General features: G+C 48.9%; 1 protein-coding gene and 1 pseudogene across 2 annotated transcripts in view; one reads left to right on the forward strand and one right to left on the reverse strand.

The window, feature by feature from the left end:
- Positions 1–10,094, forward strand: part of SEMA4F (ssemaphorin 4F) — a 32,218-nt gene extending 22,124 nt beyond the window's left edge. The window contains exons 6-14 of the mRNA XM_084765375.1: positions 2,036–2,155; positions 2,248–2,399; positions 3,228–3,406; positions 3,603–3,750; positions 3,882–4,104; positions 4,238–4,347; positions 4,456–4,616; positions 7,430–7,488; positions 7,868–10,094. Coding sequence (XP_084621501.1) covers positions 2,036–2,155; positions 2,248–2,399; positions 3,228–3,406; positions 3,603–3,750; positions 3,882–4,104; positions 4,238–4,347; positions 4,456–4,616; positions 7,430–7,488; positions 7,868–8,481 — 1,766 coding nt within the window. The 3' untranslated portion in view covers positions 8,482–10,094. The remainder of the gene's footprint in view (positions 1–2,035; positions 2,156–2,247; positions 2,400–3,227; positions 3,407–3,602; positions 3,751–3,881; positions 4,105–4,237; positions 4,348–4,455; positions 4,617–7,429; positions 7,489–7,867) is intronic.
- A 4,240-nt stretch (positions 10,095–14,334) lies between these two features.
- LOC311588293 (glyceraldehyde-3-phosphate dehydrogenase-like) lies at positions 14,335–15,335 on the reverse strand (annotated as a pseudogene). The gene has a single exon. The product of its transcript is annotated as a glyceraldehyde-3-phosphate dehydrogenase-like (transcript).
- Positions 15,336–23,690: the final 8,355 nt, after the last annotated feature.

Genomic DNA, 23,690 nt, shown 5'->3' on the forward strand with positions numbered 1-23,690 from the left:
AGTAGCTTGAATAGTATCGGTATTAGCTCCTCTTTGAAGGTCTGGTAGAATTCTGCACTGAAGCCATCTGGCCCTGGGCTTTTTTTGGTTGGGAGACTATCAATGATTGCTTCTGTTTCTATAGGTGAAATAGGACTATTTAATTTGTTTATCTGATCTTGATTCAGTTTTGGCAAATGGAATTGGTCGAGAAAATTGTCCATTTCCCTTAGATTTTCAAATTTTGTGGCATAAATTTCTTTAAAGTAGGTTCTTATGATTCTTTGTATTTCTTCATTGTCTGTTGCTATGTCCCCCTTTCCATTTCTGATTTTGTTGATTTGGATAGTGTTTCTCTGACTTTTAGTTAGTTTGGCTAATGGTTTGTCTATCTTGCCAAACCAAATAACCCAATTGAGAAATGGGGCTCAGAACTAAACAGAGAATTCTCAACAGAGGAATATCAAATGGCTGAGAAACACTTAAACAAATGTTCAGCCTCGTTAGTCAGCAGAGAAATGCAAATCAAAACGACACTGAGATTCCATCTTACACCCATCAGAATGGCTAAATTAAAAAATTCAAGTGATACCACATGTTGGTGAGGATGTGGAGAGAGAGGAACACTCCTTCATTGCTGGTGGGAATGCAAACTAGTACAACCACTTTGGAAATCTATATGGCACTTTCTCAGAAAAATGGGAATAGGGTTTCCTCAAGACCCAACTATTCTACTCCTTAGAATATACCCAGAAAATGCTCTACCACACAACAGGGGCATATACTCAACCCTGTTCATAGCTGCCTTATTCATAATAGCCAGAACATGGAAACAGCCTAAGTGTCCCTCAGTAGAAGAATGGGTAAAGAAACTGTGGTACATTTACACGATGGAATACTATTCAGCTATTAAAAACAAGGAATTCCCAAAATTTATGGGCAAATGGATTGAACTAGAAATTATCATAATGAGTGAGTTCACCCAGAAGCAAAAAGAGTCAAATGGTATATACTCACTTATATCGAGACACTAGCCCAAGGGGCATGTCCCATGGAAGTCTTCACTTACCAGGAAAGTGGGTCAGAAGGGAGGACATCTTATTGGGACTTTAGGCGAGAGAAGTATGGGAGAATGAGGAAATAGAAGGATCCAGAGGGTCCTGGAAACCTACAAGAAGAACATTATGATGGGAAGATCTGGGTCCTGGGGTCCTGCTCAAACTATGGCACCAGCCAAGGACAATATAGGCAGTAAACTCAAACCTCTACCCAGACCTAGCCGATGGACAGGACATTTTCCACCGCTGAGAGGAGAGTGGGGTCTGACTTTCATACAAACTCTGGTGCCCCATTTTTGACCATGTCCCCTTGATGGGGAGGCCTGGTGGCACTCAGAAGAAGGATAGCAGCCTACCAAGAAGAGACTTGATCCCCTATGAGCATATACAGGGGGAGGAGGTCCCCCTCAGTCACAGACATAGGGGAGGGGAGTAGGGGGAATGCGGGAGGGAGGGAGGAATGGGAGGATACAAGGGATGGGCTCACAGTTGAGATGTAATATGAATAAATTAATAAAATATTTTTTTAAATGAAAGGCAAGGTGTCGGGGCATGCTGCGGTTCTACCCCATTAGATCACTGAGTCTCCAAGCAAATTCTAGTCTGCTCTTTTGTTGTGAGTTGGCCCAGAGTAGTGTACCCAGCAATACTCAGCAGAGCACAGGTTCTAGGTCCCACAGTGGAAAACTTGAGGAAGCCTAGGGTTTGCCACCTCCTGGGGAGTCTCAGGACAGATAGCGATCACCGGGTTACTGCAGTGACACCTGTTGTCATGCCCCTGTCATACTGTGGGCCTCCTGGCAGTTTTTCCTCAGTACAGGCTTCCTACTCCAGCACTTCCTTTCCCATTCGTAAGTCAGGTGTCCCCTGTGATGACCTTTGGTGGGTGCTCAGTCCTGCGTGTTGCTTCTCTGCTTTGTCCCATGCTTCTGCCCGTGCCTACTCCCCCTTCTGGGTGTGTGACTCCGACTGCTCACCTCCTCCCTGTTGCCCTGCAGGGGGCGTCCTCTACACTGCCACTGTGAAAAACTTCCTGGGGACGGAGCCGATCATCTCCCGAGCTGTGGGTCGTGCTGAGGACTGGATTCGAACAGAGACCTTGTCATCCTGGCTTAATGGTGGGGAGAGGGACAGGGTCCCCTGGGACGCAGGTCAGGTGGAGGATGGGTAGCCTCAGGCTCTGAGGGTAATTGGATTTTTTTTTTTTCAGCCCCGGCCTTTGTCGCTGCCATGGTCCTGAGCCCGGCTGAGTTGGGGGATGAGGATGGAGATGATGAAGTCTTCTTCTTCTTCACGGAGACCTCCCGGGTGTTGGACTCCTATGAGCGCATCAAGGTCCCTCGGGTGGCCCGCGTGTGTGCGGTGAGCTCTCTGTCCTGGCTGGCTGACGTGACCCGGTGTATGGCCTTCTGTCTTTCCCTCTCTGTGCTTGCTTTGTCTCTCTCCTCAGTCTGCTTTGTTCTCTACCCAGGCTTGTCTCGTGGGAGCTTGAGGAATGTGAGGGAGAAGGCTCTGGCTCCCCTCCCAACACACACACACACACACACACACACACACACACACACACACACACACACACACCGTCCATAAGAGGTTGGTTTGTATTAGAAGGTCAAGGAAGGATCTAATGATGGACCCCCAAGCTCAAGTCCTGCCCCACCACTTCCTGCCTCTGTGACCTCTGGGCGGTTCTCTAGCGCCTTTGAAACACATATGTAGATGTTACATAATAACCAACGCTGACCTGTGCTTTAAGGGCTGTGTGAGGTCATGGCTCTTTGTAAGTACACAGTAACGTCGTCCTAGCTTTGTTATCATGACCCTACCCACCTCTGCATCTTACTGTCTGCAGTTTCTCAGACTGTGTGTCTGTTCTTCCTCTTCAGTTTGTCTGTCTCCCCATCTGTGTGTGCTGTGAAGTCAGGAAGGAGACTAGAGGGTTGGTCTACACACATTTTGCATAGTATTGATCTTTTAAAGAGTGTTTTCTGCTGGGTGCAGTGGTGCACGCTTGTAATCAGCACTCAGGAGGCAGGGGCAGGGGGATCTCTGTGAGTTCAAGGCCAGCCTAGTCTACAAAGTGAGTCTAGGACAGCTGAGGCAACACAGAGAAACTCTTGTCTCGAAAGCAAACCAAACCAAGCCAAACAACCAAACAAAAAAATGTTTTCCATGGTCTTGTCACCCCAGGGGGACCTTGGGGGCCGGAAGACCCTTCAGCAGAGATGGACAACGTTTCTGAAGGCTGACCTGCTGTGTCCAGGGCCTGAGCATGGCCGGGCCTCCGGGGTCCTGCAGGATATGACGGAGCTTCGACCTCAACCTGAAGCGGGGACCCCCATCTTTTATGGCATCTTTTCCTCTCAGTGGTGAGGGGGTCCTGGTGTGGATGAGCGTGACATGGTGGGAGGTGCACGGAATTGGTGTCGTCAGTGCAGGTGGACTCTCTTTCCCTCAGCTGCATGGCTCCCGTGTGTTTCTCGGGGATCACCTCACTTGATGAGGGATGAGGTGCTGTCACCTAGTTCTCTCCAGACACTTGGCTCCAATCTGTGACTCCTCCAGGGAAGGAGCGGCCATCTCTGCTGTGTGTGCCTTCCGACCCCAAGACATCCGGGCAGTGATGAGCGGTCCCTTTAGAGAGCTAAAACACGACTGCAACAGGGGGCTACCTGTCATGGACAACGAGGTGCCCCAGCCCAGACCTGGAGAGGTGAGGGGGTGGAGCAAGTCGTCACCTCAGGCTTGCATTTTCTTTTCCTGTCCCAAAGGGCGAGAGCTGTGCTAAAACATCCCTGGCACTTCCTGTTCTCTGAGAAACGTCGCCCGACCTGTCTCCTTTAGTGTATCACCAACAACATGAAGCTCCAGCAGGTTGGGTCCTCTCTCTCCCTGCCGGACCGTGTGCTCACCTTCATCAGAGACCACCCTCTCATGGACAGGCCCGTGTTTCCCGTGGATGGCCGCCCCCTGCTGGTCACTACGGATACAGCCTATCTCAGAGTTGTGGCTCACAGGGTGACCAGCCTCTCAGGGAAAGAATATGACGTGCTGTACCTTGGGACAGGTATATTTAAGCATCAAGCAAGTTGCCCACATTGCGCATAATGTCACCACAGAGATGGTCCCCTGTGGCATTCAGGCACCAGGGTTCCAGGCACAGTAACAGTTATGCCATCTCCTTGTCCTTTGCCTGCTAGAGGATGGCCACCTCCACCGGGCTGTGCGCATTGGAGCTCAGCTCAGCGTCCTGGAGGATCTGGCCTTGTTCCCAGAACCACAGCCTGTTGAGAGCATGAAGATGTACCGTGTGAGTTGTGTGTCTGGGAAGCCTGCGGCGGGAGAACCAAGTCCACAGCCGGTTAGTGAGCTGGTCTGGAAGAGGTAGCACATTTCCCCTTCCACCCCATTTCTACAGGGTTGGCTCCTAGTGGGCTCCCACACTGAGGTGACCCAAGTGAATACCAGCGACTGTGGCCGTCTCCAGAGCTGCTCGGAGTGTATCCTGGCCCAGGATCCTGTGTGTGCCTGGAGCTTCCGGCTTGACGCTTGTGTGGCCCACGCAGGGGAGCAGCGTGGGTGAGTCGGGCTGCTTTGCCTTGGTCTCTTGCCTGCCCTCCTGGGCTCCGCCCCTCCCCTATGCCTGTCTCATCTGCTAACGCCACCCTGTCTGTGTGCGCCTTCTTGTTTAGTGTCCGCGTCACGTGCCGGTCCATCTGTCAGCTCATCTGGCTGTCTGTCTGGTGCTGCCTAATTAATGTTAGACCTGCCCTGACAGCAGTGACAGACAGACAGTGGGGACTGACATCACCTCTAGGAGACGTTTCTCAATTTTCATCTTAGCAGAGCTCTCTCCCAGTTGCTCTTCCGCTCCTCGCTGGGAAATCCCCTCTTTTTACCTTCTGTTATCTCTCCTCTTACCCTACCAGCTCTGTTTCCTCCTCCAGCCACGGAACATCGCTGGTCCTCAGGGTTTAGTCCTAGGTCCCTTCTCTCACACTCTGCTTAGGGGGTCTCACTCCTACAATTACCACAAGTGTGCCCCCGAGCTGCAGAGCTGCAGAATACACCCGTCTGATGCTCTACTGCACCCTCCCTCCCCTGCAGTGCTTTACAAGTCACCCGGGCACAGCCAGCCCAAGCAGTGCACTATGGTTTCCTCCTTTATTCACGCGTACATCCCAGGAGAAGGACCACTGTCCCCCCCGGGTGCTCACAACAGACGCTGCACACACTGTACTACAATTGGTGTTGACTCCAGCTCCAGAATGTATCTGTCATTGCTCCACTGGCTTGCTCTACCTCCGCCACCAAGCCAAGTATCACTTCTTCCTCCGTGTGTGTGTGTGTGTGTGTGTGTGTGTGTGTGTGTGTGTTTGTGTGTGTGTGTGTGAGAGAGAGAGAGAGAGAGAGAGAGAGAGAGAGAGAGAGAGAGAAAGAGAGAGCGAGAGAGAGAGAGAGAGAGAGAGAGAGAGAGAGAGAGAGAGAGAGAGAGAGAGTGTGTGTGTGTGTGTGTGTATGTGTGTACCGGCAAGTATATGTCATTGCCACAGCACGTGTGTCAGAGGACAACCCTGGATGCTAGTCTCCTTCCACTTTGAGACAAGGTCTGTCTTGTGGTTCACTATTGTATTAAGCTAGCTGCCTGCAAGCTTCCGGTTTCTTCTGTCTCTTCCTCCTCCTCAGTCTGTAGGGCTGCGCTGGGATTTCTGGGGTTATAGACACCTGTCCTACTGTGGTTCTGGGGGACCAAACTCATTCCCTTCGGTCTGTACAGCAGGCACTTTGTCCACTTAACCGTCCCCCAGCCCAGTCTCTTCTCACTGGGCTACTCTTGCCTGTTTTGGGCTCCTGTCATCCCTTCACCCCTCAGCAGTGACTTGAAAAATATACCACATGGAAGCAAGTCCCTGACTTCTCACTCACCTGAGTATCTCAGTATGGCTCTCTATCGCATAAAAACTCTCCTAAAAAACAGATTTTATTCTTGGAAATTCAAAAGTAGTGAGGCTAATATGACAAATTTGCATATACCCTCCCCTTCCACTACCGATGCGTGGTCAATACTATGTTTCTAATAATTTTACTCCCAGTTATCCTAAAATCTTAGCTATCGTCTTACTTTATCCATAAGTCTGAGTATCTCTAGCGCTGAAAAAAAAAAGTGCCGCAGAGGTGGTTGGTCAGCAGTTAAGAGCACTGGATGCTCTTCTAGAAGATTCAGGTTCAAGTCTCAGCACCTACAGGATGGCTCAGTTTGAGGGTCTCCAGTACCCTCTTCTGGCCTCTGAGGGTACTGCACACTTGTAGTGCACTGAAGGGGGAAAACGGCGGATGCTGCCTGAGCAATGACACTGGAGATTGCCCTCTACCCTCCACATGTACACACACATGTGCATGTCCACTTGCACACACCACACACACACACACACACACACACACAAGATACATACCCATGTTACATAGTGGGTAATATTACCATAGCCATACACAATTCTTAATATCTTAGGGTTATGAAATATCCAGCCACTGTTGCAGTTTCCTCACTGGCATATACTTACAACAGCCTGTGTAAGTCAAGATTCAAATAACACCATCAATACTGATAGGCTTATATGTTTTATAAGTGTCTTTCAATTTTAGAAAATATTGAGACAAAGCCTTAATCTGTAGGCCAGGGGTGGCCTAGAACTTGCTCTGTCTGGCCTGGGCTGGCCTCAGATCCACAGTGATCTCTCCTGCCTCTTCCTCCCACACACTGAGATTACAGGAATCGAGATTCATGCCTGATTAAAACCTAAGGTCTGTGCATCGTGCTAGGCGGGCATTCTCTCCCCGAGCTACGTTCTCAGCTATTAATCTTTAATTTCAATTGCCTCAATGGAATATTTTTTGGCCAGCTGTTTGCGAAACACTTTTTCAAAGCAACGTTGAGACTTCCTGTTTTGAAGCCCCCAGGGCACGCCCACCTGGCCTCCCTCCCAGCCTTTCATCTGGGTGCTGAAGGTTTAAGCTCAAATCCTCATGTACAACGTGTCCTCTTCTACCCGCTGAGTCACCTCGCCAGACCTCAGGTTTAAATAAGAGACATCCTGTAGTTGTGGACAGCGAGCTTCCCTTCTTAGGTCTCTCTTCCTCTTAGGGGATGCCCATCACGCATCCTTCCTTCCAACAGAGTGTCTGTTAGGAATACGTGTACATTTGGCAGGGCAGGTGCCTTGAAGAACACAAGGGGTATTAAAGGATGATTTGGTGGTGGGGAGGGTGCTGACTAACCCCAGGAGTGAGTGAGAGTACCGTGGGGCTGAGCACCGTGGGTGGGCCTTCCAGGTTCTGGGGAGGGCCCAAGCACGTGGGAACACTAGGTTTGCCAACTATTCTCTTCTTTGTAGGATGGTCCAAGACATAGAGTCAGCGGATGTCTCTTCTTTGTGTCCGAAAGAACCTGGAGGTCTGTATGGCTCAAGAGAAATGTGGATGGGGGTCTATAGAAAGGGGCTAGAAGCTTGTTCACTTGACCCTATGAAGACACAGCAGCCAGGGACCCATAGCCGTCCCCTCTTTCGGACCCCTTTTTGCCAATGTCCCTACTCTATCTCATAGCTGGCGTCTCTCCATATGCCCCCCCCCCATCCTACTTCCTGCCTGTAGCCTCATGTCTTCTTTTGGTTTTTCGAGACAGGCTTTCTCTGTGTAGCCCTGGTTGTCTTGGACTCACTTTGTAGACCAGGCTAGCCTCGAACTCACAGAGATCCGCTTGCCTCTGCCTCCCCAAGTGCTGGGATTCCAGGCCTCCTCATGTCTTTTGTGCCTTTGCCTTCTCTCCACAGAACAGCCGGTAGTGTTTGAAGTTCCAGTGGCTGCTGCGGGCCATGTGGTCCTGCCGTGTTCCCCCAGTTCCGCCTGGGCATCCTGTGTGTGGCACCAGCCCAGTGGAGTGACTGCACTCGCCCCCCGGAGGGATGGGCTAGAGGTGGTGGTGACCCCAGGGGCCATGGGCGCTTATGCTTGTGAGTGTCAGGAGGGCGGAGCAGCTCGTGTGGTGGCTGCTTACAGCTTGGTGTGGGGCAGCCAGCGGGGCCCCTCCAACCGGGCGCACACAGTGGTGGGGGCTGGACTGGTTGGCTTTTTCCTCGGGGTTCTTGCAGCATCCCTAACTCTCCTCCTGATTGGTCGCCGTCAGCAGCGTCGGCGACAGAGGGAACTTCTGGCTAGAGACAAGGTGGGCTTGGACCTGGGGGCTCCACCTTCTGGGACCACAAGCTATAGCCAAGACCCTCCCTCTCCCTCTCCTGAAGATGAGCGGCTGCCCCTGGCCCTGGGCAAGAGGGGCAGTGGTTTTGGTGGCTTCCCTCCACCCTTCCTGCTTGACTCTTGCCCGAGCCCCGCCCACATCCGGCTCACTGGAGCTCCTCTAGCCACGTGTGATGAGACATCCATTTAGAGCTAGGAAAATGAGCGGGTCACTGGAGCTAGCGGCTACTGAGACCAGGGTCACTGGACCTGGGAGATGATCACGACTGCTCAGTTCTCGTGGTTTCTGTGTGGTCACCTGGACCGCAGTGTCTGTTGTCTGAGTGTGGATGGGCTGGGGGGGGGGGGGCCAGGCCTTTGTGGGATTCTCATGAGAGATCAACCCCAGAGACCCCTCTGCAATGGTCTCCTGTCTTGGGCCCAGCAGCCTGTGGGATAGAGCAAGGACACAGCTCTGACTTGCTTTATGGTGGGCCCCGACAGAAGGAAGCACCGCAGAGGTAGTTGGTTTTGTGTGTGTGTGTGTGTGTGTGTGTGTGTGTGTGTGTGTGTGTGTGTGTGCACTGCATCCTTGTGGTGGCTGTATTATTTTCCAGTTTGCTGCCTCTGGGGGAGCGCATGATCCCCTGACTGCCTTGAGGTCTCTCCCATCTCAGTTTCCCTTTGTTCCTGGAAGAGTGTGTGTCTATACACTGGTGTGCCTAGAAGACCTGTCCATGTGTGCATGAATGACAGGGCTGGTGCCTAGGTGCTTTTGGGGGGACTTGGGGAGGGAGGGAGGTTGGCATGGAGAACATTGCCCATACAACTTTACCCTCTGTAGCCAGTGAGGGAAACCACCCCCCCTCGTCACCCCACAGAGCTTCTTTAGCTTTGAGCAAAGTTCCTAAAGTGACCTTCTGGGTAGGAAGGGCCACAGGACATGTGGCATCCATCCTCCTCCTTGTCTTCACCCTCTGGCCACCGCCACTGCCACGCCACCTCTGTGCTTTCCCTGGCTGGAGTGGAGGCTCGCCCCTCTTTCCTCGGCTCCCGTTTAAAATGACCTTCACAACATTCTAAACTTGGGGCACGCCAAAGGGAGCCCAGAAAGATGTGTAGGAAATCCAAGCAGGTTAAAAGTAGATTTGCCTCAGTGACTTTCACCCTTGCCCTAAAGCAGGAGTGCCCCCATCTGGAGTCCACAGACTCCCTGAAATTGTATGCAAAATGTCTGCCCATGTGTGTTTATTTTGGGGGGGGTTGTGTGTGTGATGGCTTTTGTCAGATGCTTAAGGCCTTAATGAGGTTAAAGGACCACGGCCCATAGTCTCCACACTTGGGCCATGCAGAGGAGGTGCCGCTCTGTGGCGGTTCCTCCTTGGCCGGCTGCCTGTGGCCAGTCCCTGGATACATTGCTGCTGGAGACCCCACGTCTTTCCAGTCTTTGGAAGCTAGGCTCTGCACGTGCTTGACGACGCTGTCACCTTTCTTGCTTTGTAATCCCACGTGCACAGCTTCTGCTTGGTCTTGGCCTGTGAACGAGCCTTGTCCATTCCTGATGAGGGGGCCTCAACTCCAGTAATGACGCAGCCCTTTCCGGTTGACATTTCTGCTCTACGTTCCTTGACAGCAGCCTGTGAACTACTCAAGAGTCCCCTTGGGTTTGGAGTTACCAGTGGCTTTGAGTGGGACCTTTGACACGTAATCTAACCTAGGGTTATTGGTTTGTTCTTCTGTAAAGTGGGGATATACCTACCTCAGGGTTGCTGTAAGGATCAAATGCGGGAATGTGTCAACAATAAAGCATTGCCTATAGCAGTAGATGTTGTTCTTGTGACTGTTGCTTTATTTCACCACCATAGCTTAACCACATGGGAGCCATGACAGGCACAGTCACCATGAAACCCATGTAGTGGGAGGCAGGCCATCCTCTCACAGGTCTTGGTTTGTCTCGGATGCATCTTAGCCACCTGTGTCTAGGCTCTAGTCAGATCTGTGATTTACTTTTTAAAACACCATGTGTGTATGTGCCTGTTCGAGTGTGTGTGTGTGTGTGTGTGTGTGTGTGTGTGTGTGTGTGTGTGTGTGTGTGTGTGTTGAGTGCAGTTCCTCCAGAGGCCAGAAGAGGGCATTATTGGATCCCTGGAGCTAAAATTATAGGCAATTGTGAGTTCTGTGCTATGGGTGCTGGGAACTGAACTCAGGCCTTCTGAAAGAGTAGTGGGTACTTTAATTGTTGAGAGCCATCTCTCCAGCCCTCTAGTCTTAAACCTTTTCAGCAATGTTGATAGCTAAAGTTTCCTTCTGCTAGACTGAGAGCCACAAATGTCGTCCTTGCTTCTCTACGGAAAGGACACATGTGCTAAGTCTTTGTGTTATTCCACTTTCAAGATGAAGTGGATTTTACTTCAGAGTAAAGTAGACTGAGCACACACACACACACACACATACACACACACACACACACACACACACACACACACACACACACAATCTAGCTAGGAAAGAGATGGTGAAATAAGAATTTTTATTTTCTACTTCTTGATACTGGGTCTAACTACATCGTTCAGGCCAGTCTTGAACTCCCTATGTAGCCCAGACTTGCCCAGAACTTGCGATCCTCCTGCCTCAGTTCCCCCAAAGTCTTGGGATTCCAGGTATGCACTGGCATGCTTGGCTTTAAGAAGGCCTAGGGTTAAGTAAAAGGAGAAAATTGTGGCTTCATTAGTAGAGAAGACAGGAATAGGACACCCTGGGGGCTGCAGGAAGGACTTTAGAAGTCAAGGTCTCAGCCCCTGGAGTCATGGAATGGGGAGTCTTCCTGTCCTACTGTCTGTCACCTCTGCCTGTTCTGCCTGATTTCCTTTTCTCTAGCGGTGAATGCTCCCACTCAGACATAGAAAAGATGGCCTCCACAGAGAGGGCTCAGTGAGTAAAGGCCCTTGCTGCGTGTGATCTCCAGAACCCACAAGGGAGGAGAGAACTGACTCACTCAAGTGGTCCTCTGACCTCTACATGGGTGCTTTGGCACATGTGTGCCCGCATGGCACATGCAAACATACATAAAATAATAAGTGGTTAAAAGAAAGAAAGGTGGCTGCATTCACATTCTTTCAGCCACAGATCCCAGAAGCCAAAGCTATTTCTTCAACTCCAAGCCAAGAGTCACAAGGAAGGCTCTGCTTATATCACGTGACTACACTGAACCAATGAGTCTGCCCAAGGAAATGGGACACTGTGTGATTGGGCACGCCTAAGTCACATGCACGTCCAGGGAGGGGCAGATTAAATGCTCAGAAGAATGGGCAGAAGGAAGTTGCGTAGGAAAAAAAAGCAATTGTTGTAGCTTACTAAAAGCCATTTTAGATGTAGACAGTGATCTTTCTAAAACTAAATCTGAATATGTTGCTTTCAGATTCAAACTTTCTAATGGTTTCTTAGGATATACAGACTTCCAGCCCTTCCTCCTATGTCAGAGCCCTTCAGGTTAGGAGACTCATTCGCTTGCTCAAGCTCCCCCCCCCCCGCCCCACCCCCACACGCCTCTCTCTTCTCTCTCACTCAAACACCACACCAGCCAGCACTCACATTTGTGGACTTGTTACGCTTTTCCTACCTTCTGTCAACTGCTCTTATTCTTCTTTTGGCAAGCCTGGCTTCTAGCTATTTAGCCTTCAAATCACTTCCAGAGTGAGGCCCGCCCCATCACTCAGTATGGGTGTGGCTGCTTTTCTGTCGCTGGGATAAAACAACCCTGAGCAAGAGCATCTTAGAGGGGTGAGGGGTTATGGGGGTACAGCCTGTTTTGGTGGGGGAGGGTATGGGAGCAAGAGGATGAGGATGGCCTGGTGGTCAGGAAAAGGGAGGCCACATTTCATCCCCATGTAGGAAACAGAGAGAGAGAGAGAGAGAGAGAGAGAGAGAGAGAGAGAGAGAGAGAGAGAAAGACAGACAGACAGAGACAGAGACAGACAGACAGACAGACACAGAGAGACAAAGAGGCAGAAAGACAGAGAGCAGTGGGGCTAGGTGATAAAACCTCAAAGCTGGTGAACTTCCTCTAACAGGGCTCCACCTCCTAAAGGTTCCACCATCCTTGAAAACAGCACAACCAACTGGGGACCAAGTATTCAAATACATGAGCCTGCGGGGGGCATTTCCTTTTTAAGCCACAAACCCATGCATCCTTCTTCTCGGCATAGCACTGATCACTAATGCATATTTTCGCTCTTGCCTGTTTATTCTGTTTGAGTAATTTTCCTTCTTACCAAATCCTACCACCTTGTGCCATAGCTGTTTAGTAGAATCCCAGATCTTAGTGTCCAAGAAGGTACCCTACAGAGACCTCAAAAGAATGAGTCACTATGACCATGGCTGGCCCGGCTCACTGAGCACCGGGAAGGGCTGGGGAATACGCCTGCCAGAGTCCACAAGCTCCAGCTGCCTTGGTTCTACAGTACTGAGTCATGGCCCCTGAGATCCTCTGTCTCTCATAATCACTGAATTAGTTACTTCTCTGTGGCTGTGGTAAAATACCACAACCGAAAGCAACTTACAGGAAAAAAAAAAAAAGGGGGTGTTGTTTCGGCTTATGGTTCCAGAGGGTTAAAAGTCCACCGTGGCAAGGAAGCCGGCAGCAGGGGGCTGGCATGGTGACTGGAGCAGGAAGCTGAGAACTCACATCCTTAACCACAAGTACAAACGTGGGCGACTGAGCTGCAGGGAGGGTGAGGCTATACAATCCTGAAGTCCGACCCCTTCCTATAGCAAGACCTCACACACTAACTGTCCCCAAACAGCACCACCAAGGGAGAGGGAAGTGTCCATATACCTGCGTGTACAGGGTTCACATTCAAACCACCACCTGGGCACTCTGGATTTCCCTTTCAGAACTCCAGCAACCTCTCTCTGTCTTGGGTTGTGAGCTCCAGCTTAGACCTTTATTTTCTTTGGGCTCTATTAATAATTGATGTTTGGTTATTTGCAGCTGGGTCTTCCTTGTTCTTCCTTCCAGATCAAAGAAATCAAACAATTTATTGGAGACACAATATTCTTTTCCAAGGCTAAGTGTCCCAGATAAGGATAGTTGCTTTAACTGAAAATAAAAAATAATATCCTTGCATGTACTAATTTGTAGGTATGGTATAGTAAACATTTTTTCATATTAAACCCAACTCCAGAAAGACTGGGATATAGTCACATTTTTAGCCAGAGAAATGGGCTCAGAGAAGGAGCCTCCTGATGATCATACAGTCACCTCCTAGTTGAGTTGGCACTACGTCCAGGCCTCTCAGATTCTGAAACCTGTGTGGAGATGTCGTCCTAAAGACTTCCATCTTAGTATTAGTTATAAGACTAACAGAAAACTACAATTCAACGAGAAATATTTTTGGTTAAGTATGACTCAACGTTGGTATGGTATGAAAACATGTCTGCAACACTGGTTATGAAAAAGAGGCAATGACGAGGTGGAAGATTCATCCCAGAGTGCTGGGAACTGGCCGAGCTCTGCAAGTTGTGTTGAACTGGGAATGACTCATAGGACCTCAACACTGGAGAAGACACGTAGTGCTGAGGACAGATCAAGATGGAAATTAAAGCTCTCTGCAACCATGTCTATGCACAGACACAGGCACAAATGAGAACACAGTCCAGACCACAGACATGAGTGCAGATCCACCTGTCCCGGTTGATGTAAGGGCGTGGATGCTTGACCTCTCCAGCTTTGGCCTTTCACTAATCTTCCCTCTTTTCAGACAAGATGTATTAAGATGACTCAGCTTCTTGGTAGTATCCAATCCAAGCAATGCCCCAAATTCATGTGTGTGTGTGTGTGTGTGTGTGTGTGTGTGTGTGTGTGTGTGTGTGTGTGTGTATGTAGTTAGCTTTATTAATGGTATTCAAGAAAGTAGGGCTCCCTGTTATTCTGGGGGTCTGGGATGGAGACTGTGAGGGAGATGTTCAGCGTTGGGGACTGAGTTGGGACAGGAACTCCTCAGTAGCCAAGGGCCTCTCTCTTGCTCTCATGTCCTTGCTGGGGCAGGTGGTGGTCCAAGGCTTCTTACTCCTTAGAGGCCATGTAGGCCATGAGGTCCACCACCCTGTTGCTGTAGCCGGATTCCATATCAGAAAAGGAGCTTTACAAAGTTGTCATTGAGAACAATGCCTATCCTAGCATCAAAAAAAGTTGCAGGAGACAACCTGGTTCTCAGTGTAGCCCAAGATACCCTTGTGTGGGCCCGAGGATGTCTGCGTCACCACCTTCTTGATGTCATCATACTTGACAGCTTTCTCCACGAGGCATGTCAGATCCACGATAGACACGTTGTACGTAGGAACACAGAAGGCCACACCAGTGAGCGTCCCGTTCAGCTCTGGGATGACCTTGCCCACAGCCTTGGCAGCACCAGTGGATGCAGGGATGATGTTGTGGGCAGCCTCATGGCCATCACGCCACAGCTTTCCAGAGGGGCCATCCACAGTCTTCTGGGTAGCAGTGATGGCGTGGACTGTAGTTGAGTTCTTCCATGATGCCAAAGTTGTCATGGATGACCTTGGCCAGGGGGGTGCTAAGCAGTTGGTGGTACAGAAAGCGTTGCTGACAATTTTGAGTGAGTTGTCCTACTTCTCATGGTTCACACCCATCACAAACATGGGGCCATAGGCAGAAGGGTCAGAGATGATGACCCTTTTGGCCCCACCCTTCAAGTGGGCCCCAGCGTTTTCCATGGTGATGAAGACACCAGAAGACTCCACAACATAGTTCACACCAGCATCATCCCATTGGCTGTTAGCGGGATCTCGCTCCTGGAAAGTAGAGATGGGCTTCCTGTTAATGACAAGCTTACCATTCTCAGCCTTGACCATGACATTGAACTTGCTGTAGGTTGAGACATACTGGAACATGTAGACCATGAGCTCAATGAAGGGGTCATTGATGGCAACAATCTCCACTTTGCCAGATGAACAGGCTGCCCTGGTAACCAGGAGCCCAATATGGCCAAATCCGTCTACTCCGACCTTCACCATCATGTCTAAGGGATGAAGCTGGCACTGTACAAGAGGATGTGGCTGACTCTGGAACAGGAAGGAACAAAGACCCAACTCGAATTCTTTTTTTGTTTGTTTTGGTTTTTTTGTTTGTTTGTTTTTGTTTGACAATGTTTCTCTGTGTAGCCTTGACTGTCCTGGACTCACTTTGTAGACCAGGCTGGCCTTGAACTCGCAGCGATCCGCCTGCCTCTGCCTCCCGAGTGCTGGGATTAAAGGCATGCACCACCATTGCCCGGCCCACCCCGAATTCTTAAACCCTTATTCAAATCACCTGGCAGAAGTCCACACCTCATAATAAGTTCTTTTCAGTGCCCCTTACTGAAATGACTCACAGATTCCATGCCCTCTTCAACCACAGAGAGTGATGGCCCAGCTTGTCGCCATCCGTGCGCTTCTGGGGTTAATAAGAAAGGAGGAGAGGGGAGGACAAAGTAAACTGAACAGCAGCATTTGGCCCTCTGTCTTTCCTGACTGGAGACACTGTGCGGCTCTGCCTCTTGCTCTACGGTCTCGTCTAGAGCCATTCCTGTGCGGGAGAGCAAAGACAAGCACTGTCATCTCACTATTGCTTGTGGTGATAATGCATCTCTCTTGTCACAAATTTGTGTGGGACAATGTATGTCAAAAGATTAGTGATGGCTAGCTCAGGTAGAGAGTCTACCTTTAATTGTATGGTGTGTGTGTGTGCATGTGTGTGTGTGTGTGCGCATGTGTGTGTGTGTGCATGTGTGTATGTGTGTGCGCATGTGTGTGTGTGTGCATGTGTGTGTGTGTGCGTGTGTGTGTGTGTGCGCGCGTGTGTGTGCATGTGTGTGTGTGTGTGTGTGTGTGTGTGTGTGTGTGTGTGTGTGTGCCAGATGGTGATGTTAGACGTCTTCTCCAATCACGCTCCACTTTGTTTTTTGATACAGTCTCCAGGTTCCCTTGCCCTGCCTTCCCAGTGCTGGGATTACAGGCAGGTTAGTGTTACTTTTAGAAATGTGTCTGTCGCGGTTTCTCTCTTACTCTGGCCAGCACCCAAATAACTGAGGCTGGACTACTTTGGATTTCTGCAAGCTTTACAGCACAACACCTGAGCAACATTCCTCTATTCTAATCCTCTAAACTATTCTGGCTTCCTCCAGGCGGAGGTCCCAGAGAGATTTGCCTTTGTGGTGTTCTCTGCTTCTGCCGCTCTCTCCTGGACCTCTGCCTATGGCTGAATTCCCTACTTCTCCTGATAGCTTCTCCTCCTCTGGCTGGCAGGAAGTCCAGCCCTGTTCTCTCCCTAGCTTAGCGATTGGCTGTAAGCTGCTTTATTGGCATATTAGGGGATAATTGAGAAGCAATGTTTACACAATATCTGAGATTCTCAGAACGAGGATTGTAACAAGCTATGGGGGATGCAGAGATCAGTGGTTGAGTCTTTACACAGCGCACAACATTATGCTTATATAAGTATATACCGCTGTGCCCATGTTTTCACATGGGCATGGGGACTTGAACTTAGGTCTTCAGGCTTGCTCCATGATCCCTTTACTGAATGAATGAATCCCTCCAATATCAACTTAAAATTTTAATTAAAGAATTACATTTATTTATTTGTTTGATATGTGTGTTTGGGCACGTGTAGCATGGCATGTAGAGGTGAGAGTGCCATCTGTGGGAATTATTCTATCCTTCCATTGTATGAGCCCCAGGGATTGAACTATTTTTTGTATTTTTACACATAAGCACACACACACACACACACACACACACATATGTGAGTGTGTAAGCTTTGTATTTTTATATTTATTACATTTACACATAATATGTATTATATATTTAAACATATATTTATATGTAAGTATTGTGCTTATATATTTATATAAGCTTTGTATTTTTACATCACTTCCTGGTTGATAATGAAGTTATAGAAAGAGAAGAACTGATAGAGGGCTGGTTATGGGTAGATGGGACATGACTGTGAAGGCTGCTGAGCAATGCTAGGAAAGAATGCATCACTTACTTTTTTCATTGCTGTGACAAAACACCTGGTAAAAGTGGTTTAAGGAAAGAAAGGTTTACTTTGGCTCAAAGTTTTAAGGGTCATAGTCCATTATGGTGAGAAGGCACAGTGGCAGGAATGGCTCTAGGTGAGGCAGTAGGAGCCAGGGGCAGGGCCACATTGTGTCCCCAGTTAGGGAAGACAGAGGCCAAATGCTGCTGTTTAGTTAGCTCCGTCGTCCCCGACTCCCCCCCCCCTTTTTTTTTTTTATTAATCCCAGGAACCCAGCCATAGGGAGGTGCTGTCCCAGTTGGGGCAGGTCTTGCCTCCTCACATAAAACTTTCTAGAAACACCCTCTGATGTGCTCAGAGTCATGTCTCCTAGGTGATTCTAAGTCCAGGCAGGGGTGGGAGCTGGAGAGATGGCTCAGGGGTTAAGAGCACTGACTGATCTTCCAAAGGTCCTGAGTTCAATTCCCAGCAACCACATGACGGCTCACAACCATCTATAATGAGATCTGATGCCCTCTTCTGGCCTGCAGGTGTACATGCAAGCAGAGCACTGTATACATAATAATACATAAATAAATCTTTAAAAAAAAAGTCCAGGCAGGTTGACAATGAAAATAACCCATCACAATGAATTGAACAGATATAAGAAAATGGCCAATTTAGTCCTTTCCTTGGAAATATTGAGACCCAGTAGGGGCTGAGTCACAAGTTTAGGCCACAAAGAGGAGAAAACTATGACCAGCTGTGGGTTGGGTATATAACTCCATGGTCTTGAGTTGGTTCACAGTTCAGAAGCAGCACACATGGCAGCCACCTGTGCCAGGCGATGTGCCTTTAAGATGCAGTGGGCATTGGTAGCCTAGAGTTTATGAAGTGTGGTCTTCAGGAGTAAGATGCTAGGAGCTCAAGGGAGGAGGCACAGCTGAGAGATACGCAAGGTCCCCAAGAACCATGGAAAGAGGTGGCTGGAGTTGGTATGCTCCATGACCTGCAGCCCAACAGTAGGACTGAGAAGCTTCTCCTTTGGAGGCTGCCAGAGAGATTTCCAAATGTGCCTACTAGGGAGGGGGGGTGCTTCTGGTGAATCTACTGTGACTCGGAGGCCCCTCAATGTTGGGCAAGGCAGACAGCCTTGGGAGGAAATGGAGCTTTGCTGCAAATCATTGGGGGAGGGGCACTAGCATTGGTTTACATTCTCACACCAATCTGTGGTCTTCTGGGGGCTCAGGCCAGACTAGACCTTTTTAGAACCCAGAGATGTGAACCATCTCCCATCTGAATGACACACAGAGGCTAGGCAGGGCAGAGCAGTTTGGAGGTTCAGTGGGGGGATGAGTTAGGAAGTGGCCTCAGATTTTGCCAACATCACCACTTTATGGTACCCTGAAATGGGTTTTCCATGCACACAACCCATTAGTGGGTAAAAAAGATTTATGGATTTTTAAAATTGTTGTATAAATACACCCCACAATAAAGCACTCGGGAAATGCTGAAAGAGCTAGAAAACTAGGTCCATAGGCCAGGGGTGTAATCTCAGATACAGAAAAAAAAATCATTCAACATAAACTTATAGGTGTGTGTAGGTATGTGTATGTGTGTGTGTCTGTGTGTGTGTGTGTGTGTGTGTGTGTGTGTGTGTGTGTACATGTGGAAGCAAGGGAACAACCTTGGGAGTCCTTGATCAAGATGCAGTGTACTTTGTTATGGTGGTTTTTAGTTAAAATACTAAAATTATTTGAAAGATGTGTCTATTTTTATTTTCTGTGTATAAGTGTTGGCCTGCATGTATGTAAGTGCACATGTATAAGTGTACCACGTGTGTGCTCATTCCCTGTGGAGGTCAGAAGACAGTGTCAGATCTCCTGGAACTGGAGTCATGTGGGTGCTGGGATCTGAACTTGGGTCCTCTGGAAGACTAGCAAACACTCATAACTGCTGAGCCATCTCTCCAGTGCTATCCCTTTTTTTTTTTTTTTTTTTTTGAGACAGGGTCTCACTATGTAGTCCTGGCTTGTTGGAACTCACTGTGTAAACCAGGCTAGTCTCAAATTCACAAGAGACTTACTTGCCTCTTCCTCCAGAGTTCTGGGGTTGAAGGCCTGCTCGACCATGCTCTGGAAATTTCAACATGCGTTTTGGTTTTTAAGATAGGGTCTCTAGCTGGCCTGGAGCTCACTGTGTAGACTAGGCTGGCTGGCCAGCGAGTGAGTCCCCGGGATCTACTTGTCTCCACCTCCCCAGTGCTGGGATCACCAAGGCTGCAGGTTTCTGTGGGTTCTGGGAATCGAACCCAGACCCCAACGATAGCCCAGCGAGCACTTCACCCACTGAGCCGTCCCCTGTCTCTAAACATATTTGTAAATGAAATCTGAGTTTGCAATGCTTTTGTGACCTGCTTCTTGCACTTGGTACCATATCCAAATAAAGTTGTTTTCCCTCTTATTTCAGCAAGATGTCTAGATCTTCGAGAACAAACCCAGAGACAACTTAGTTTGCTTTTGTAGCGGCGCCTCTAATGCTCCAGCAGTGGAATTAACTTTTCTTCTTGATTTCCAGTAAGTTGATTACAGGTGGTTGTGAGCTGCCTGGCATGGCAGAACTCTGGTCCTCTAGAAGAGCAGCACGTGTTTTAAATGGCTGGGCCAGCCCCCAGATTTATTGTATTAAGGAAGTATTTTAACACATACATAGGGTTTTATATTTTTATTTTAAGAGAGTCAGGAGTTGGGTGTTGTGACACACCCCTAAAATCCCAACCCTTGGGAGCCGGAGGTAGAAAGATGAGGAATTTAAGGTCATCCTTGGCTATGTGTGGTATTCTAGGCTAGCCAGGGCTATATAAGAGCTAGTGTAAAACACACACACACACACACACACACACACACACACACACATCAGAGTAGATGTTGAATGACATCAATCAACTAACTTCTTGGCATTCAGCAATGTGACGATGCGGTTTTGCTCATTTGTCCGTAAGTGTCTTGGTGTGGCACCTGCTTGGCTTCCCGGAATGACCCCTGTGTTAATGATTCTGTGATCGGGAAAGCCGCTGCTCTCGGAAGTCTTAAAGAGAGATGGCGTGCTTTATAGGCCGTGAGACACCTGCTCTTTCTACTTCGGCATGGATGATGCAGGAAGCTGCTCCTTATCAGTTCCAATAGCACTTCCTCATTCTCTGTTTACAGCCACAGAGTGCCCTTTGTGTGGCTGTGCCATCCTGGGTTTATTGAGCCAGCTCATGAGTGAAAGAGGTCCGAGGTGTTTCCAGACTCCTGTTCAGCAGCCGGTTCCTACGTGCACTAGTTTACGGGTGTGTAGCTCGTCAGACAGTCTCGGAAATGGGACTGCTGCTTTATGCGTTGAAACGGACTGAGACGCTTTCAGCCCTTTGGAGATAATAACTAAAGCAATAAACTCTAATAGACTCAGATACAGAGTTCTGATCACTCAGCTGTGACCTCTCTACAGCTACATGGTATAAAATAACCTCCACAAAGACTGCTACCTGTTTATGTGTTTCTTTTATACTTTTTACATTTCCTTAAAAAAAAAATATTTATGCTTTTCCCTAGCTGTGTGTAACCTCTAGGCTTTCAAGGATTTTACTTTGTTCTGAAGTGGGGTCTCACGGCATAGTGCTGGCTGGACTGGAACTCACTATGTAGACAAGGCTGACTTTGTTTTGTTATGTTTTTAAGATTTATTTATGTACTACATATACTGTGTTCTGCCTGCACTTGTGCCTGCAGGCCAGAAGAGGGCACCAGATCTCATTCTAGATGGTTGTGAGCCACCATGTGGTTGCTGGGAATTGAACTCAGGACCTCTGGAAGAACAGACAGTGCCTTTAACCTCTGAGCCATCTCTCCAGCTCCGACAAGGCTGACTTTGAACTACAGACACTGCCTGCCTCTGCCTCCTAAGAGCTGAGATTTGTTTTTAATGGATTCAGACTTTCAAGAGCAATGCCAAAATTATAACCATTTTCTATTTCTGTGATAAAACACACCATCGAGGCAACTTTTATAAGGAAGGGCTTGTTTGAGCATACTGCTCAAGACGGATAGGAGTCCGTGATGGCCCTGGTGGGAAGTGTGGCAGTCGTCCGGCTGGAGTAGCAAACTGAGAGCCCACATCTCACGCTACAAGCAGGAATCAGTAGGAGGCTCTGAAACCTCTAAGCCCTCAGCAATGTACTTTTTTCAGCATCCTCTCAAGCCTCCCCCAAATAGTTCCACCCACAGGGAACCAAATGTTAAAATGCTGGGGACTATGGCAGATACCTCTGATTCAAATCACCATAAATGCTATCAGGCACTGAGCACTTTTCCAGGGCCAAGCTCTGTGCTGGCTGCTCTGACAGTGCTATTTCTCTGTTTCTTTCTTTAAAAAAAAAAAAAAGTGCGTGTGTTGTGTATACATGTGTGCATGGTGTGTGTAGTGTGTGGTGCATGTTCTGTGTGCACATGAGGAGGCCAGAGCAAGACCTCAGGTATCTTCCGCTTCTCCTCTCCACCTTATCGCCTTGAGACAGAGTCACTCCTGGAACCAGGGACTCGTTTTGGCGAGGGTGGCTGGCCACAGAGCTCTCAGCATCTGCTCTCCCGATGTGCTGCTTTTGTTGTGGGTGATTTGAACTCAGGTCCTCATGTTTAATGCAGCAAGCACTTTTACCCACTGAGCCTTCTGCTTTCTCCTGCTCCCTCCCCCATGCCCGTCTCCCCTCCTCCCCCTGCCACACACCCTTACCCCCCCCGCCGCCCCCCCCCCCCGGCCGGGCTCTGAAACAAGGCCTTTCTATGTATGTGGCCCAAGCTTGCCTTAAACTTGCCCTCTTCCTGCCCTAGCCTCCTGAGCAGGTGCGAGCCATCACACCCAGCCTTGAGTGGGTTCCCCCTAACTCTCATTTCAACCACATCTAGAACACTTTGGGGCTCTGGTTTATACAAGGTCCCAGAGCTCAAGTTGTTCACGGCTCAGCTAGGAAGTGGCAGAAGCAGCATTCGAACTCAAGTCTGCCTGCTCCGTCCGTACCATGCCCTGGTCATCAGCCTAGCATACCCTCAAGCCCTGCCAGCGTCCTCATTCTGCAGTGAGCAGCATGCTGGGATGTGTCCTGACGCTTAAGAACAATTCTGTGGTAGCTTCTGGACTATTTTCCCAAATGACAGCTTATTATGATGTCAAGTCGTGTCAGGTTAATGATGCTTAGGGAGCATCTGCCACGGGGAATGGAGAGGCTAGTTGCTCTAGGGGGTCTATAGATGGTTAGGTCGGGACTCAGCGAGACAAATGGAAGCCTGGCCTTGAACAGCAATGTGAACGTTGTCTGCTTAACCTATGAATTACCACCCCCCCCCCACCGGATAATTAATGTTGCTCAACTAGCATCTCTAGGAAGGACTGTATATGTTGTAAGATAAACACACTCAATCAATGCGAATTCCTGCTCCTTCCTGGCGCCCCTCTCCACACAACCAAAGTAAACTTTAGGTCTGTAAGCTTAGTAACATTCTAGGTTGAGCCAGAGAAAAACTAGCCAAGATTAGCCCTCCTCCCTCTTCCCACGTCTCTCCCTCCCGCCTTTTGTCCCCCCTCCCGTCCCTCCTCCCGTCCCCCCTCCTGCCTTCCCGCCATCTATTTTTTCCTTCATTCCTTCTCCTTCCCCTTCTCTTTCTCCGTTTGCCTCCTGGTTTCTCTTTTTCTTCACAGGCTCTCACTGAAGCTCGCAGCATTCCTTCTGCCTCAGCCTCTCTCGTCCTGTGACTCCAGCTGGGAGGCTCCACACCTGGCTGACCATCTGGAGTTATCAATTCATAAGAAACAAGGCTGTAAAGAGCAGTGGAAACTTCCAAAATAGGTCTTAAGGATACGACAGATGGCGTAGAGTGGGCTGACGGCACCGCTTTATAATAAAAAATATTGTACTTTCTCTGCTTGCTGGTTTCTACCTCTATTCCACCGTGAGCTGGGAGGATGGAAAGAATTCTCAGCTGTGTTTTATCGGTTAAGACTTGACCTGTGTCCTGTGATATAACCAGCTCTGGAGACGATTCCGTTTGCCGCTGAGAAAGATGTGTGTTCCTTCTCAGCTGGGTGAAATGAAATAGTCTCTGTGTTCCGTCTGTGTGGTCCAGGAGATGCACAGTGTATTCTAACTCTGAGGTTTCTTCACTTGTTCTTAGTTCAGAAGCCTTATGTAAATATGAGAGGTGAGTATTAAAATCCCTTCTTATTCTGTTGAGACCTATGTGGTCTTTTTATGCCTTTTGTTGTTTATTCTACGACATTAGGGATCTAATACTTGGTATATAAATATTTACAGTGGTTACAACTTCCTGACAAATTGTTCCCTTTATTTATTTTTTATTTTTTATTTT

This window comes from Acomys minous (genome assembly GCF_964271855.1).
Source record: "Acomys minous genome assembly, chromosome: 17".
In the NCBI taxonomy this organism is placed as follows: Eukaryota; Metazoa; Chordata; class Mammalia; order Rodentia; family Muridae; genus Acomys; species Acomys minous.